We start from the raw sequence: 19,329 nt of genomic DNA, 5'->3' as shown, positions 1-19,329 counted from the left end.
GGAAAAAAAGACAGACTTTTTGAGCCGGGGGTTGTGACTCTGGATGTCTGACTGCACTGAATGGATGAGCAAAGATAAACTAAGATGGTTCAAGTTCACCAAAGTTCATGTTCAGCATTAGTTACTAAAAACAGAACAACGGATGAAAGCCCTTAATACGAACAGATCGGAGCCTTCCAATAATATATGCAGAAATATTACATACTCAAACAGAAAGCCTCCGGGAAAGTCATTTATCTGTATCAAACACACAAACACACACACACACACACACACACACACACATACACACACACACACACACACACACACACACACACACACACACACACACACACACACACACACACACACACACACAACTCTCCTGCAGAGGTCTCCTCACTGATGAGTAATCTGTCTGGAGGGATCACTTCATTTTTCATCAGAACATTATGCCGCTGCAAATGACGGGGACATCCATTCTGCACTGTCATTTGTTACAGAGCGAAAGAGAGACAGATAGGAAGAGACTGATGGGAAGGGAGACGGAAGAAGACAAAGACGGAAGAAGACAGAGACTGAGTGAGAGAGAGATGAAGAGGAAAAAAGAGGATGCATGTGTATCTACGAGTAAAAAGAGTGAAAGCAATGGCTGCTGGGAGAGAGATGGGGGCGGGACTATCAGTCTATCAGTGTATGTACATGTGTGTGTGTGTGTGTGTGTGTGAGGGGGGGTGTGTGTGTTTGTGCGTGCATGTTTGTGTGTGTATTGGTCAATTGAAAGCGACAGTCAAATTGGCAGTGAGATATAGATGTTGATGGGGTGAATTACACCGAATATTAATAAACCTCTCAGGTACTGCGCCTCCAAGTATCACACTGATGAAGTTAGAACTTACATGGATGCACATGTGAAGACAGCGATTTGTGTTATTACTAGTCTCAGGACATTTTACTGGTACATACTGTATTCAACCCTGGACTTATTAAAGTAACTGGATTTGTTAGATGAGCCCTAACTAAAGTGGTGCATGTGCAAAGACAAATGATTGATTCATTTGTGTGCCCTTGTAAGGACACTCAGTGTCAGCATAGAGTAAATTAAGTGTACAGTGTAGACACACACACACACACACACACACACACACACACACACACACACTAGAGCCCAAACGCTATATCGGCGGGCTGATATTATCGGCCGATATTAGGCATTTTCCAAACTATCGGTATCTGCATTTATAATGGCCGATAAATGAATATTTAAAAAATAATAAAAACGGACGAAACCCCCTTCAACTATGTTCGGAGTGTTGGCATTGTATAATTTGTCCACCAGAGGGCGCTCTACAACCTCCCTGTTGGCAACACTTTGATTTATTTGTTCAAAAGGACATTAAAGACATACTACAGTATGTAACTTGTCCCTCTTCGGTCCCCCTACAGGTTGTCTCATTGGAACTACAGCTGTAGTGATATGTAGATACGTAGTTCCAATGAGACAACCTGTAGGGGGACCGAAGAGGGACAAGTTACATAGTAAGTTTCATATCTTAAGTCTGTATTTTTATACATTTTATTTATCAGAACTTTAATATATATTGATGTTCCTCTGTTCTGTTGTGACAATAAAACAAACACGTTTATTTTTAAACTGCATTATCATATTATTTTAGTGAGGCCTCATAAATAACTACAAATAACTAATGTTATGGAAATCTGTTTATGTTTTGTTTTCTTTGGAACACACCGCATGATAACTCACAATACAGATTGTTAACTTCCATGAATAATTGGCTCAAGTTTAACTGACCACTTTGCAAACATTGCCCATCATGGGGTGACAGCCATTACGATATACAACTAGGGCTGGGTAACGAACTTCAATACTTTTAGGCACCGACCAAAGTGCCTCCATAGTATCGAGAGTCAGAAAATGCCTCGTCATTCAATGCAAAATTTCAATACCCAAGGAATAAATCTCATCAGTGTCAGTGAGCCAATAAGCACGCGGCATGCTTGTACCAAGATCTAATAATGTTTGTGATTGGCTGTCTAATGTTGAGACACGCAGGAAAAACTCTACGTTCCACAGAGACGGGGCTCACGTGTGTGATGTATTTTGAGAGACTTGACTTCAGTGTGCGTCACAAAGGTGTAAAGGAGCTAAAAAAAAAAAAAAGATTTGTATTTCTTTTTGATAAATTGATTTTACGTTGGTATCGAAAAAAGTATCGTTAAGGAACCAGTATCAAATTCACAGTATCGGCATTGGTATTTAACATTTTTGAACGATGCCCAGCCCTATATATAATAGGCCTTTAATAAGTTAGTAATACGTTCATATGTATGTTCATAGGTATCATGAACAATCTGTTATGTTATCTGTTAAATACTATTATATTTTTATTTTTATTTCACAAAAAAGCTGATGATAAAATGAGTTGTGGAGCTCTGATACCTCTCAATTTGGAACTACAGAGGACTCAAGGTTTCATCCTCTGCACTACAGCGCTGCGGAAGACATCATTAGACGCAGGACATAAACGATGAGAGTGCTGAACGTTGTTCAGCCTCACTCTGCAAGTTTCTCTGGATGCAAATCAACTGTTGTTGGGGAGTTTTCTGCCAAGCCATCCATCAAGCTAATGTCCCACTAAATCAGCAGCTAATGTCTCAGACGCACACAGTCTGCTCTTTTACAATGGGCCATTTCACTGCACCGACAGCGTGGAGAAAATGAGAGAAGATGATGAGAAAAGAAAAAAAAAAAATACTGAGAGATAGATTGAAAAGAGAAAAATAATAAGAGATGAAAGACAGAAAAAGTAAGATGATATCTGTACAGTACCACAACAGATGCTGCAGGGGAAAAGAATGGAAATACACAAACTGTGATATTCACTGTTTGTGTCACTCTCAACAATAAGTCATCCGTCGGTCTACTCCTCCTGATGCTGTCATAATGTTTCCTGCAACATAACATCTGTGACATGACTTACTGTTGAATGAAAAACAAATGCAGTGGCCATAAAAAACCCCACAACAAAAATGCTGAAAGAATAGCAACAGCGATGTTGAGTTAGTAGTTTATTGGAAACATGCCGATTTGCTTTCTTTAAGTAAGATGAGGAGAGACAGTGTTTCCCACACAGACTAATTTGTGGCGGTGCGCCATACAATCAACACCGGCCGCCACATATTGCGTTTCGTTATTATTATTATTATTTTTGTTTTAACGCTATTTAAAACACGCAGCGTATTCGTTCAGCTGCGTTTCCTTTCCCTGCTCTCCTCCATCTCTCTGTTGCTCACACGTCTCTCTCACACACACACACACACACACACACACACACACACACACACACACACACACACACACACACACACACACACACACACACACACACAGCCCCTCCCCTCCGTGCACACAGCATCTGTCTCCATGAAAACGAGAGAAGACGGCTGGCGAAATTCACTAGTTCACGAAAGGTTGGTATCTATCTCGTGAACACCTTTACACAATCACACATTAAAAAGTACTATAAAAGTATTTTATATTCTGAATACAATGTTGTCAGTGTGTTAATGTTGGAGTCCTGACCCGACTCTTAGCAAACAAGCGATTGCGCCTCCTTTAGAAAGTTGACTAGTCGCAAGTTTGCGGTAAAATGCAGTTGGGATGTCGAGGTCAAAACATTTTATAGCAGCTGTGAATCAAATAAACGTATTATAAATAATGTTATGTCATTTTTTTACTCTTACACTGAATGTTTGCTGCTTCAATCCAGATGAGTATTGAAAAGTATTTTCCACGACTGAAAAAGGCCCGTGTTGAGGATGAGGACCAGTCTGAACCGGAGGTATCGATCTGAAACAGAACTGAACAGTCCCACCAGTGTAATTAGTTATGTTATTCATTTGTTTACAATATTTTCAGGCTTCAACAGAGAAAGAGATAGATTTGTTAGGAAAGGACAGCATCCAACAGCGTGTCCTCCTCAGTTTTGATATTTGATTGTTACGAAAATAAGTATTTCACCCCGCGTGCCACAAATTGCTTTCTAATCTGTGGGAAACACTGAGGGAAGATCAATATCTCTCACATCGAAAGCTAAACATAACTCTGCCTAAAACCACAAATCATATTTTTTACAATTCTATTTGTGTACGGATTAAACAACCAACACAACGTGTTTGTTATTTGGTGAGTTTGAAAAGTTTAGAGAGAGCTGCGTTAGCTAGCTGCATTCCCCTGCCTTCAGACTTTACGGTAAGCTAAGCTAAGCTATGCTATGCTAACTACTCGGCTCCAGCTCCTTATAAACCTATTTCCCAAAATGCATTGAGCATTTTTAGTGACCAGTGGTACACAGGATACGCACAGTATATGCTTAACATTAGAGAAGAGCTTTAAAGTGCTAAAAACGGTTTACTTTATTCCTTTTTTATTCAAGAAAACTAACAAAAAAGTTAATTTTTAGTAGTCCACTTAGTCACGCAATTGCCAGTCTAGCAACTCTCCGTTGGCTTGCGAGTTGGAAAAACCAAATTCTGGTCAGGCCAATCACATCGTGTATAGAGTCATGGGTGTGCTTAACATAATGACGGCAGAGTTGCAACGGTTCCGCGTGAATTCCCTGCTACTTGAAAACAAAGAAGATGGCTGCTGCTGCTGGCGAACAGCGGTCTTTGGAATCGGCTGTAGCCGCGACTCTGGAAGACTTGGATTTAAGCACTGAAGTCATTCTTAAAAAAGGAAGATGTGTTCAGAGTTTTGCCGACCGGATACAGCAAAAGTTTAATCTATCAACTAGCGTTGCTCTGGTTGGCTATGAGTACAGAGGGAATTTGAAAGACAACCGTTTATCCCGCCCCTCGGATTGAGCCCTGCCAATGGTGTGTTCCCAGACCCAACATCTGGATGTGGGGCTGGCTTGTCAGGCTACCAGACTACAGTCCACATGGAAAAAAAGAGCCGGGGGTTGTGACTCTGGATGTCTGACTGCACTGAATGGATGAGCAAAGATAAACTAAGATGGTTCAAGTTCACCAAAGTTCATGTTCAGCATTAGTTACTAAAAACAGAACAACGGATGAAAGCCCTTAATACGAACAGATCGGAGCCTTCCAATAATATATGCAGAAATATTACATACTCAAACAGAAAGCCTCCGGGAAAGTCATTTATCTGTATCAAACACACAAACACACACACACAGTGTGGATGTTCACTTGTATTAACCCTGTTACACTGACTTTAAATACAGCACATTTTCAGTATTTAACACATTGTTGACAAGGTGTTGTCATTCGCAGTATAAGTATCTATTTTAATTTATATTATATTTATTTTGCCGTTTACCATGGTGACAGTATGAACAGTTATTTCGATTTTATGTCTGTTTTTGAAACAAAATCCCTGACTATTAACAGTAAATCAACATGTCAAGAAAAAGGTCTGCTTTGATATTCATAGTTAGATTACACAAAGTAAAACAATTAAAGAAGTGATAGAATGCAAAACTGAGTTGACCTTGTCATAGTTGAATAACGACAGTTCGATGGGTAAAATAGACATACATAGAACCACAAAGTCCCGTTGACATCCCTTTCCTCTGCAAATATCACAATTTGAAACTACCTCTGAAAACGGGCGAATCCCAACAAAGCTCATAGTTGACGTCAACTCGGTGGCCGTACCTTATTTGGCTCTGGTCTCTACCTCTGTCACGCCCCAAAATTTACATACAGACCAGCGCAGATCTCACACAGTAGTTTAGCTGCGCGCTGCTCTGTACACTTCCAGGGGAATTACATAGGAGAAAGTTTGAAAGTTTCGGGCCGGGCCGGGCTCGGACAAAACGTGTACAGGCTTAGGTAGGGTGGGGCTTGATTTTTTGGGCCCGATCTAAGCTTTACTGTGCGCTGGGTACAGAGCACCACGAGCTGCCAGTCCCAGTGAGTGCTGTTGGCCATGTCCCCTCTCCCATTCTAACTGCCTGCCCGTGTGCTGCTGCACTTGAGGAGAAAGCAGAGAGGAGGAGTGGCTGCTCCTAAGTCAAAGAACAGAAGAGAGAGTAGACTGTTTTGGCAGCCACAAGAGAGACCTTGTAATACCTTTGCGTGCTCGCTGGACAATACTGGCGTCTTTTCTAAAGAAAGTCACTAAGCAGTTCAAGAGTTCAAGAGCTATGCATGGGTAACTAAGCAACAGTGGGCTCTTGAACTTTTGACCTGCTTGCAGCTGCTCTGCTGGCTCAGCTGTGGTGTCAGGTTACAGCCTGTTGCTACATAGTCATCACTAAGGACATAACAACGGCATTTTGGAATATTGGATTGTATGAGTTCGACAATCGACTAGTGTGGACTTCACCGGAAAACAGGAAATAAACAGAGGTTTGGATTAACACAACTTTTATGCCTTTCTGTCACATCTACTGTAGTCAGATTCGCTGTGTTCCCTCGGAAGGAATCACTTCACATGGGTAGACACTTGTAAAGACATTTTGAACATGTTTAGAGGCTAAAAGCACGTTTCAAACTTGCCCTGTTTAAGCCTGTTGGGTGCTAACTCTAGCAGGAGGATAACACGGTGTGGGCAGCACTGACTGGTTTAGTTCTTCTCGCTACTGACAGCACTCCACATTTCTAAACAACAGAGCTACGTGTTGGAATCGACCGGAATTCTCCTTTAAGGAACAGTGAGAAATACCCTATATAATCATTCTATCACCCCTTTAAATCAACTTTCATTCTCTTGCTTTATAATCTTGTTAATTAAAGACATGCTATTTGCTGAAAATACTTTTCTCAGGCATTGTACAGTAAACCCTGATGACAGCGGTCAGTTTTTGAGGAAATAGTCACTAAAACATAACGGACTGATTTGATTTGCAAACTCAACAAAAGATGAGGCCAGGGAGTGGGAGCAGTTGAAAAAAAATAATCAGAAAATCAAAAGAGACAGAAGGAAAGAACGAGTTGCAAAAATGAAAAACAACGCGGAAAGAAAACCCACCCAGGCAACCATATGTTTTTGCAACGAGCTCATAATGACTAAAAAAAAAACAAGAAGGTGTTTTCTCCACTCCTTACTCGGTGTGAGCCAGACGGCAGAGCGATAGTGCCTTCTGCCTCCAGTATTATCAGGAAGGAGTTAATGGAGTGTGGCATTGCCACATAAATAAACTATAGAGGGGTGAGGGAAAGAAAGAAGAGGGGAGACAAAGAGAGAGAGATGATGGAGTGATGAGCTATGAGAGATAGAGGTAAACTTTCCCTCTTTATAAACTGAAAACACGTCCCCCATCACAACAGCACTGTATACTTAATACTGCTGGGGGCGGCTTTGCAACAAAACAACCAAGAAAGAGAAAAGGAGGAAAAATGTAACTGGTTTGATTTGTCATTGTCACCCCAACCTCACCCCCTCTCCACCTCTTTTACTCCCTAAAACTGAAAGAAAGCAGGTATATTGGCAGGCAGGTCTGGGTGCCGGCGATAACAATGTTGGCTTTGTTCCCCGCTAGAATTGGACAAGCGCTTCCAGCCGCCACCCCAACACAACAATTAAACAAGCCCAATGTTCAACGCTGCGTTTTTTTGACATACTGCAATCTGGCGAAGGCTTTCCTACGTACATCTATGGGGTTTCAACCCAGCTGATGCTGCGCTCGCTGATAGCAGCAAATCACATCCAACTGAGGGCTACACACACCTGTTGCACATTAAGCTCTGCTTATTGTCTCTTTTTTTTAAACACACATACACATGCAGCCTAATGAATACCCAGACACCATACACACAAACCTACAAAGGAGCACACACACACACACACACACAAACCTACAAAGGCGCACACACAGACAAACACATACACATACACACACACACACAGACACACAAACCTACAAAGGAGCACACACACACACAAACACACACAGACAGACACACACACACAAAACTACAAAGGAGCACAAACACACACACACACACACACACACACACACACACACACACACACACAAACCTACAAAGGAGCACACACACACACAAACACACACAGACAGACACACACACACAAAACTACAAAGGAGCACAAACACACACACACACACACACACACACACACACACACACACACACAAACGCTGCCCTGTCTTCATCAGAGCAGACCAATGGGCTGTGTCATATCTGCCAGAAGTGTGTTCATGTGAGAAAATGGTGCATCCAGCCCGGAACAGACCCTTCCACACAGGACACATTAACAATCCCTCAAACCACACCTGGGTTAGAGGCAGTTTCCTTCCGCTTTACTGTTTACTGCTGGCAAAAGCTGTCATTTATAAAGTCTTAAGTAAATCACCTGCATATGCCAAACCCTGACCCAAAGCTGTGATTTGTCTGTTGTTTGTCTCAGTAAATGTTATTTTTCTTTTTCACTGTTTATAGCCTTTATGAAATGCACATCAGTTTGACATAGTTTTCTACGCAATACAAAGGTGGGTATGTAAACACCCTGCATGGATTTGAGAAGTACTATACATTCTGAGGGAATGAAGAAATGTGCAGCAATGATTTCTTTTCCCTCTCACATTCCCACCAGACTGTGACTGACTGAGCCATTTACCACAAAGTGAAGACACAATGTAATCAATGGATGGAATGTCCCCTGTTGAGCTGAATCAGACAGATCCTGAAGCGTCTTGTCTCGTGATTGATTTAGTTAGATGATGGTCTATGGTATGGTAGTTCTACGGCCTTTGCTGTAAAATGCGGCAGGATCCTGTAGCCTAGTATGAAGGCACTTTAAGGTGCGCTTCTGTCAAATTCAGCTGGAAACATGCTGGTTTAGGTCACTTTTAAATATCTTAGTTTGAGGGTCCTGCGAGGAGAAGGCCATGCATCTTGTATGTTCTGTAATTCCTTAAATGTCACAGGTAGAGATACACTGGAAAGCTCCAAGCAGGCATGACATGCGTTATGACTCTATTTTTTTTTACAGTACGGCATACCAGCAATTATAAATGAAGGTACGTTTTTCAGATTTCTACAACTACAAACACTATGGCAAACAAAACTGGGCATAGTTTATCAAATATGTATGATAACACATCATTTGTGTTAATAAGGAACACAACCAGTAAAACAATATCAATGCACTAAAGGCTCAGACATTTCTCTTCAGAGCATGTCCAGATTTTCCTGCTGAACTGTATAGCACATTTGTGTACACTTCAACAAGAGCAACTGAGAAATGGCAAGCTTATGTCCACAGTGACTCAATCAGCACTGATCCTAGGGGACAGCATCCTGAGCCGTATGACCAGAATCTAACAGCCATGCACAGCCAGAGGCAACACATGATCCATGCTTCTGCACACTCAACCCAACTCTATCTGCTTAGTGCTCAGTGCTGTGCCTGGCTTTACTTGTATAGATTTCACTTTGAAAAAATTTGGGAGGGGAATTCTAGTTTGTCATCACAAGGCAAATATATACTTCTTATACACTATATTTCAATCTTATATATAAAATATATCATATAACAGCTAGGGCTGTCAAAATAACGCGTTAAAAAAATAACGCAGATTAATCCATTCCATATTGAGGTTTGACCCGGAGCCGTTCTAGCACCATTGGACTGTAAAATGAAGGAGGGAGACGAGAATGTGCTGGATTATTAATTAAGTTATAACAATAAATTATTGTTATAGTTACATAATAATAATATTACATTATTATTAAAGCATTTCATTTTGACCATATGGCCTTAGCAATAAACAAGCCGTTCTTTAATGTCACCAACTGTTGTTTAGTACCCTTTTTTTTTCTTTTCTTTTTTTACTTTCTTAAAAAGTATCAGTTCAGGCACCGTTAATTATGTATGTGATTCATTTCAATTAATTAATCACAGAGTATGTCATTAATTAGATTACATTACATTTTTTGGGGGCTTTTCCCTTTATTGTACAGTGACAGTGGATAGACATGATGAGGGACGACATGCAGCAAAGGGCAGCAGGTCGGATTCAAACCCGCGCCGCTGCAGGAACCTTTCAGTATTTTGTAATGTGTAAAGTGGTCTGACAGAAAACTAGACTTCGGCACCTCCTCTTGGCTCTGTTTTCAGGCTTTAGAAAATCTAGCCCGACAGGAGACTTTGGCCAGATAGAGAGAGAGAGAGAGACAGAGAGAGAGAGAGACAGAGAGAGAGAGAGAGAGAGAGAGAGAGAGACAGAGAGCGAGAGAGAGAGAGAGAGAGAGAGAGACAGAGAGAGAGAGAGAGAGACAGAGAGAGAGACAGAGACAGAGAGACAGAGAGAGAGAGAGAGAGACAGAGAGAGAGAGAGAGAGAGAGAGAGAGAGAGAGAGAGACAGAGAGAGAGAGAGAGAGAGAGAGAGAGAGAGAGAGAGAGAGAGAGAGAGAGAGAGAGGGACAGAGAGAGAGAGAGACACAGAGAGCGAGAGAGAGAGAGAGAGAGAGAGAGAGAGAGAGAGAGAGAGAGAGAGAGAGAGAGAGAGAGAGAGAGAGAGAGAGAGACAGAGAGAGAGAGAGAGAGAGAGAGAGAGACAGACAGAGACAGAGAGACAGAGAGACAGACACTGTTTTATATCTATGGAGAGAGCGTTCCTATTGGCTGTTCTGTACATGCAAGCAGAGTGGGCAGAGGGAAATCTGAAGGAAGAGGTATAAGGATATATTAGATCATTCTGGCGTTTTTGTGCTTTCTACCTACCAAAGCGTTCATATGTTGCAGGCTTTTTGGGTGGTTATGCATTCTATGTAATATATTGCAGCTATATTAATATTATTTTTGTCTCTATGTGCTCTGTATAGTTTTCTTTTCTTTTTTTATTTGTCTTATTATTTGCTTTCTATTTTAGTTTTGTTATGTTATATTGTGTAACTGCGCTAGCAAGCTGTACTTTTCACCTCATTAAAATAAAATCAATAAATGAAATGAAATTTGACTTCCAAATATAACAACGCCTACAACTTTTGAATAAAGTCAAGTTATTCGTTGTTTTGTTTCACATGTCTCTGATTCACTATTTCTTCTTTTCCTGCAGACACTGGGGCTTAATGTGGTGTGGACACAGACCATTCTCACAGCAGACATTGTGACTTGTCAAACACAGGTGGAACTAATAAGATTAATATTGGCTGCATTCAGTTAAGGTGTTGCAATGCCAGGGCCTTGCTGATGTGCATGCTGGCCCGCTGGCATTCGTTACTGGCACACATAAGTGGAATGGAACCATCATTAATTCTATTAGTTACACCTGTGCTTTTATGAAATGACAAGTCAAACCCTCTGACACAAGAGAGGTCTATCATTAAACAGGCAGATCTCCATTTGTAGCGGGAATACTGGCATTGAAGTGCCAAGTTTGACAGCAATATGCTAACATTTCAAATTTGGGGTTTAACCTTCTGCCAGCCTAATGGCCCGGTCACACAGGATGACAGCAATATTTCATACCAAATGGAATCATCGCTCCTATTTTAAAGCTGGTTTCACTGTGTTTACATCCAAAAGGGCGCTGACAGTGAAGTCTGAAATTGAGGATACTATAGGTGCATCTGAGTTCCCTTTTTTGATAGCTCCTCACTCCTCGGTCCTCGCTTGAACCGGAAGTTGTTCTGTCCCTCCTTCGTGAAGGCCGTCTCAAAGCTCTCATTCCTGCCCCGAAGATTGAGGATCGAGGAGGGATCTCCGAGGAGCCATGAGTGAGGACACAAGAGAGCAGCCTTCCCGGGAGCCGTGCAGCTGAAAGCCGTTGCTTACTCCGCCCATACAGCTGACAAATTCATGTGACACTTTGGAGGAAAGGACAGCTCATCCCTCTAGAAACACATTTACTCATTTCCTCTCTCCTCCCATGATTTCCTTCGTCTCTAAGACTAAGACGCGAGGAAGAGAAGCAAGTGGAGGAAACAGGGACCCAATTTAAGGGAACTGAGATGCACCTTATATGTTTAGCATTGTGTCAGTTGGGCGGGATTTCTTTGTGTGTACTGGGAGCTAGCACTGGCTAGCACAGCGCAGCAGTCCCAGCTGCAGGTCATTTAGTAATCAGTACTAATGTGTATTTATCTCTCTTCACTGATTACACATGCCAGAATCATCACCTGAATTGGGTTGCAGCAGCTATTCGTGAATCAGGGATGACTCATTTTATTTATTTCTTCATTCATGGCAAGCTATGCGTTTCAGAATTTGGAGTATTCATGTATTTTAGAATGAGTGGGAAATACAGTGGTGCTCATAAGTTTATGAACCCATGCTAAAGTTGTATAAAAAAATTAAAAAATCATCTTTTGGAAATTGATTTTAATGCCTTAATTAAAAAAGATAGGAAAATCCAACCTTTAAGGACACCAATTTTCTTTGTGAATGAATAATGTATCGTAAATAAATAAATGTTCTTCCTTAAAATACAGGGGGCATAAGTCAGTACACCCCCTATGTTAAATTCCCATAGAGGCAGGCAGACTTTTATTTTGAAAGGCCAGTTATTTCATGGATCCAGGATACTATGATCCTGATAAAGTTCCCTTGGTCCCCCCATCATCACATACCCTTCACCATACCCCCCCATCATCACATACCCTTCACCATACCCCCACATCATCACATACCCTTCACCATACCTAGAGATTGGCATGGGGTACTTTCCATAAGATCATCTCTCAATGCAAATCAAACCAGCTATTAGGCTAACTGAAAACAATGCCACGCGTTTGATATTGCTAATATGTTTGAGAAATAATAAACAATAACATGTACATAAATCATCCGGCTGTGTATAGACAGCTTGCAGAGAGCACCAAAACCTGGCAACAGCCAAGTTTTCTTTTGGCCTGTCATCAAGCTCCTCACAGAATGAACGTGCATTAGCAACAGCTGATAAGATCTGAGGGTTAGCTCCAGCTAAAAATCTGAGACATAGAAGATTCCATAACTGATTGGTTAGCATCAGAGTTTAACCAATCAATGTATACTGCCAATCCGGGTCCAGTCAGTCATTCGCCCCAGTGCAACCAAATAACTGTTTCACATTCTCAACACACATATGCAAGTGAAATGGTGCCAGTGTCCGGCTGACAAAGCTCAAAAATATTAGCAGGTTTGCAGTCAAACCTACTACAGTTAATACAAATCTAACATATTTGTTTTCTCTGTGTGTGTGTGTGTGTGTGTGTGTGTGTGTGTGTGTGTGTGTGTGTGTGTGTGTGTAAGGGGCCCTCCTGTCCTTGAAAACCCCCAACCAAACAGTGGGATTATCTAGTGCAGCAACTCCCACATGGTTCTACACTGACTGCCCACTTACAAACACTACCAGCTGAGTGCAGTGCAGTGCCAAGTCAGGACACCTTTGCGTGGAATTAAATTCAGGTCAGTGCACGCTAGGTGAGTCTTTGCTTCTGTAACACCCAGGAACCCCATGCTGCTTTTACCTCGCCAGACGATTTCAGAACAATTTCAGTCTAAACAATATTGTACAGTTTGTCTCCAGGCTGTAATCACTATACCCAAGGCTGCAATTTGAGTTTATTACATAACAACTGCTGGCTTTATCGCCGTATACATTAGCTCAACAGTGTGACCATGCGTTTTGGGTGGGCCTGAAAGAAAAATGATCAATTCCTGGAACACGGCATCAGGAACAAACAGTGTGTACAATCACACAAACAGTACACTTTACTTGGTACAACTGTTCACAACAGTGCCATTTGTTTCAGATAGCTTTGCATTATATGCCTACTACATTTTAGGTGACCCCTGCCTCATACTATTGATAGGTTGTTAACAGTGAATACGTGTACTTACCGGCATTGTAGTAGCGGTCCAGCTTCTCCCATAGGGGCTCATCTTCACGCTGGAGAGTGGACAGCTTGAGAGGTTCATAGATGGAACCTGAAGAAGGATGCATTTGTTACACACAAACTTTAAAATGTTACTGCTCCAAATACTGAAAATAGCTTTCTTAGTTATCTCATAAATCCTTTAAAAATGATTCTCAATCATGTCTCCTCACCTTCATTAACATTCTGCCTTGATGACTAAACTGGACGGAGGTCAAATTGATAAAGGACCATGGTTTTCATATTAACAGTTACATGGCGACTCCTCAGTTTTTTCAGTCTTATTTCATGCATTCCAATATGTCTAGATGAAGAAAGGTCTGCAGTTGGCAGTAGCTTGTGAATACCTCATCTTTTCAACAAATTGCTTTCATACCAATTCATTTAAGAGAAAATATGAAATAAAAGGAAAAAAACAGACACATGCCATCAGTAAATTCTGTTTTTCATTGCAATATCCTGCTTCACAAAGGGCTCAGCACAACAAACAATATTCTGGCCCCAAGCTAAAAATCCAAATGCTAATGTAGCTCGCCACCAGATATTTCCTAACATTTTCCTCTGAGCTGAGAGAGAGATGACGTTTGAGGGGAAACCCCCATCTGTTAGACTTTCTCTATTTTCAGACACTTTTCCCTTTGCTGAGATTTGCATTTTAATAGGTTCGACCTTGGGTCAATACCACAGGTACTAAAAAATTCACATTGTGGCTGAAATTAGCATAATTTCCATCAGCTTAAAAGTTGCAGGGGACAAAGCCAATCCATCTCTTTTTTTAAGATAACACTTTGAAAGAGCATAGAGGAAGTCTAATATTAAAATTTTAATTTCTAACATAAGATCAGACAAATGTGGGTAGCTGGTGTTTGGCTGGTTTTAAACAATCCTAACTTCATTAATGCAGACCTCTAACACTATTATATATATATATACACACACACATACTATATACATACATACTATATGACTATATGACTATATACTATATAAGCTATATGACTTCATTAATACTGTATATTAATTTGGTGTCCCTTCCTGGCCTGTCATGTTTACTGTGAAGTAACAAAACGATGCTACATATAGCTAAACCAACATAAGACACACAGTAGATTATGGGTAATATTACACTATTTTGCACATTGGGTTTGCCAACAGCCCAAGAGAGCACAAGCGTGTTACTCTGTCTATGTTCATATGATCAAAAAGGAATTATGTTGTGATCTAGACATGGCTAGTTGTCTCGTCATAATTAGGAAAGAAAGTAACCAATATGAAGTAATTTATCAAAATAGATATGTCAGCTTACAAAAAAAAACAATTCAAGGCGATGAGAAAATGAATAATATAAAAAGCCTATTCGTGATTTTCAGTTCACAACATATGAAGGCAAACTATTTTTTTCAATTATGCTGTGTGACCTATAATAACCTCCTTATGTCCAGATAACAAAACTATTTTCTTGTTATCTTTACCCGTGTCCTCTCTGGCCTTCTGTGTGGGGCAGACTGCATTGTTTTTCCTAAGATATGCTGCTACAACTTACCAAGTCTCTTAATGTCCCGACGAGGCCGGGCATTCGCAGCCACTGAAGCGGCCATTCTCAAAAGTCTCTCTCAGCTAAATCACAAATCTACAGCAATTCACAGGAAGGAGTTAGTAACACAGAGTTAGATTTTAGACATGCATGAATCAACAATGAATTACACCCTCTGTGATGATGATGATCATGAACAGCATGCAAGGATTTACAATGCATTGTATTTGCTTAGGAATTAGGGCTGCACGATATATCGGGTTTTTTTAAATCGCCATCGCGATATCAACTGCCGCAATAACTACAGTACATTGCGAAAGGCTGCAACATATCACCAGAGATGGTCGAAAGAAAATATCAGTAGAAAACTGCTCTTTAAAATGTAACTGTCATTCTCTGTTTAGTGCTGCCTTTTAGATTCAACTCAATGTTCAATTTGTTCAATAAAAGAAAGTTGGAAATGATTTTCTTTCATTAGTTTTAAATTTGACAAGCAATTGGTTTTATTTTAGCAGAATACTGAAAGCAGCAGAACAGAGTTCACGTCATTACCTGTTTCTTTATCTCAACTAATATCGTCAAGGCAATATTCAGCAACGTTAAAGCATATCGATCGCATATGTTCCTCATATTGTGCAGCCCTATTAGGAATGCAAGTTATTTTAACCCTTGAGAGATACAGAGGCACAATGAGTTACCATAATATGGTAATTATCAGAAGAACTTAGAATAAGTACATCAGTAAATTAGGACATCACTTGACTGATTATTGCCCTTTATGCTCCATAACGTTCACTTCAAAATGCTATGGTTTCAGAATGATGCACTGCTGCGTTTATACTGCCGTCAAATGAAATGAGGTAGGATGCACCTTATAAAATGCTACAATTAATAGAAAGAATTATATTTGGCCTTAGATCAGGATATGTTTTCTGCCTTTTAGCAGAATAATAATAATAATAATAATAATAATAATAATAACAGAATTCCCAAACAACAGCAGTTATTATGACACTACACTACTAGCATATTTATGGAGGTAAAATCTTATGAAATCTTTATTTACCACTCCAAAAAGTATTACTAAAGCCAAAAAACTACAGGTAGAATAGCTGACTACATTTACAACCACTGGAGTCCCTCTTAAATAGATGTATAGGCTAATGTGTGTGTGAGTGAGTTTGGAAAGACATGATCATAATGTATCAGGTGTATCACCTAAAACAATGGTGTTTTCTACATGTGGTGATACAAAACAGTTATTGAGATGCTGTTATCCTTGCATTGTATAACAACCTTCAAGATTTTATGATAAGATTACAGACTGACTACCGGCAAGGATAGCAGTCTGCAGCCTCCACGGGCCCTCTAATCACACACACACACACACACACACACACACACACACACACACACACACACACACACACACACACACAGTTAACTATGGGTGAGATGTAACAGCGAAAGGAAACTTGTGAGAAGCTCTTAAAATAGCCCCTGAGTGCTGCACATTTACACCTCTGACCTTTCACGCTTGTACCGACACTGCAGTCAGTGGACAAATGTAATGGTCATATCAAGTCCAAATGAACCCGTGTACAGTGGCTTTACAGACTAACAGTCTCACACAAGCACCGGCTCAACAGAGACAATCAGACGGGTCACACTGCACCGTGTCATGCAAAGAGAAGTCTGACCTGATCTTTTTGATCGGGCTTTGAATTCCAGGAGTTTCCAGCCGACATCTGCGAGGCTCGCCATGTTTACACTACTGGGTCAAATTCGCTAGCAAGTTCAAGGATTTCCGCTATTGTCCTTCAAAATAAAACAGGTAAGGCTTCCGGTCACCCATCGTTATGAACAACAGACATTTCAGTAAGTTGAGGTTGCCTTTCAATAGACAATTCATTACAGTAAAAATTGTCACACCATATTAATGAGTATCAGTGTCTGGTGCTTGTTATAATGTCTTAACTTCATTTATTTTTGAGCTTGACAATTTTATTTATTCTGAAGATAAACTTCCTTCACTTCCGACTTTGCTCTACCTAAATCTTTTTAACTTGTTACAGTTATCAACCTTCAAACAGGCCGGAGCACGACACTGACGTAAACGAGGAAACTGTAATATGTCATTGTTTAGCCTTATTTCTGTACATTGTTTCCACCTCTTTCTAATGCAATGAAATTACCACAGCAGCTATCAAAATCTAAAAATTATATTTAACGGAATGAGTCATTAAATCAAAGGTAGCTGCTATTTCAGCTTGTCGTAAAGCTGTGTGCCGTATTCCAGTTGGTGTTGTTGTGAGGAGCTGCACTAGAAGAAGGATGTGGATGTTTACTCAACTCAATATTTTGGCATTTTTGTTCGTTTTTGTGGGAAAACATAACGCATTTGCTCTTCAGGATGTAACGGCCGACCTTTTCGGTGCCGAAAACTATGGGACGGTGGCAGCGTTTGGAGACTTTTACGCGGATAAGCAGACTGACATCTTCATTATCAGAGAACGTATGTTAATGCTTCCGTAACGTTACTTTGCTTCCTGTCGTGTTAGCTAATGAATTGCTTGCACAATTGATGTATAAGGTTTTAATAATATCTACTGCGAGTTTTAATTTAAGGATATCGCGATAAAACTTGATCAAATTGTAAAAAATAAAATAAAAAAAGAACCGCTCCAAGTCCATAATGATTTACCTCTAGAGTGCTTCATATTATATTATATTAATGTTACATTACAAGGCCTTTCCTTTCTCTCTTTGAAAACGAGATGAAATGACCTAACTGGTATAACGCTGACTTCCTGCCTTTGTTGACTTCTTACTGTTTCAGAATCTGAACTGGTGATATTCTTGGCTGACTCGAAAACCCCATTACTTCAAGCCCAAAGTTAACATCACAAAGGATATCCTCCCAAGGTATATGTCACTTTCAGTTTACACTTTCAAATCCAGTCCATTTACAGTCCATTTACACATTATATGGAACATGTCATGTCATGCCAATTCCCTTTTGTCTGTCAGCACTGAGAAGGTGACTCACGTTTCAGGGTGGTTGTGTTTACTCTTTAGGAGGGAATAGTTATATATTAGGCAAGGCAAATACCCCACGGGGGCGGTATTACATTCAATTTATCGCACCGTTGTGACGAAAAGAGAGCTGAGCCAGAAGGCAAAGTTCTCAATCTACCGGTCAGTTTTGGTTCCTACCCTCACCTATGGTCATGAAGGCTGGGTCATGACCGAAAGAACGAGATCCAGGGTACAAGCGGCCGAAATGGGTTTCCTCAGGAGGGTAGCTGGCGTCTCCCTTAGAGATAGGGTGAGACGCTCAGTTATCCGTGAGGAGCTCGGAGTAGAGACGCTGCTCCTTCGCGTCGAAAGGAGCCAGTTGAGGTGGTTCGGGCATCTGGTAAGGATGCCCCCTGGGCGCCTCCCTAGGGAGGTGTTCCAGGCACGTCCAGCTGGGAGGAGGCCTCGGGGGAGACCCAGGATTAGGTGGAGGGATTATATCTCCAACCTGGCCTGGGAACGCCTCGGGATCCCCCAGTCGGAGCTGCAGTTTTCTAGGAGTTTGTTCCAGATATGTGGAGCATAAAAACTAAATGCTGCTTCCCCCTGTTTAGTTCTGACTCTGGGGACAACAAGCAGGCCTGTCCCAGACCACCTGAGAGGTCTGGGGGGTTCATAGTGTAGCAGCAGATCAGAAATGTATTTTGGCCCTAAACCGTTTAGTGATTTATAAACCAGCAAAAGTATTTTGAAATCAATTCTTTGAGGCACAGGAAGCCAGTGTAGAGACTTCAGAACTGGAGTGATGTGATCCACTCTCTTGGTCTTAGTGAGGACTGGAGCAGCAGCGTTGAATCAGCTGCAGCTGTCTGATTGATTTTTTTAGGGAGACCTGTAAAGACACCGTTACAGTAGTCAA

At 40.9% G+C, this 19,329-nt stretch overlaps 2 protein-coding genes across 4 annotated transcripts in view; one reads left to right on the top strand and one right to left on the bottom strand.

Moving 5' to 3' along the window:
- The window catches only part of phkb (phosphorylase kinase, beta), a 120,015-nt gene extending 102,833 nt beyond the window's left edge, over nt 1–17,182 (bottom strand). For 2 of the 3 annotated variants that reach the window (XM_078247082.1, XM_078246914.1), the window contains exons 1-2: nt 17,093–17,175; nt 13,824–13,910 (exon numbers count right to left, since the gene is read on the bottom strand). In XM_078247082.1, coding sequence (XP_078103208.1) covers nt 13,824–13,910; nt 17,093–17,156 — 151 coding nt within the window. In that variant the 5' untranslated portion in view covers nt 17,157–17,175. Of the gene's footprint in view, nt 1–13,823; nt 13,911–15,401; nt 15,489–17,092 lie in introns of all 3 variants that reach the window. The other variant, XM_078246997.1, reaches the window with a different exon arrangement.
- Nucleotides 17,183–17,506: 324 nt separating this feature from the next.
- The window catches only part of itfg1 (integrin alpha FG-GAP repeat containing 1), a 162,562-nt gene continuing 160,739 nt past the window's right edge, over nt 17,507–19,329 (top strand). Inside the window, 3 exon segments of the mRNA XM_078246787.1 lie at nt 17,507–17,907; nt 18,232–18,272; nt 18,274–18,317. Of these exon segments, the coding sequence (XP_078102913.1) occupies nt 17,727–17,907; nt 18,232–18,272; nt 18,274–18,317 (266 nt within the window). The 5' untranslated portion in view covers nt 17,507–17,726.

Source organism: Sander vitreus, chromosome 1 (assembly GCF_031162955.1).
Source record: "Sander vitreus isolate 19-12246 chromosome 1, sanVit1, whole genome shotgun sequence".
Classification (NCBI taxonomy): Eukaryota; Metazoa; Chordata; class Actinopteri; order Perciformes; family Percidae; genus Sander; species Sander vitreus.
Note: the sequence above shows the minus strand (reverse complement) of the source record. Positions and strands in the feature narration are given on the sequence as shown.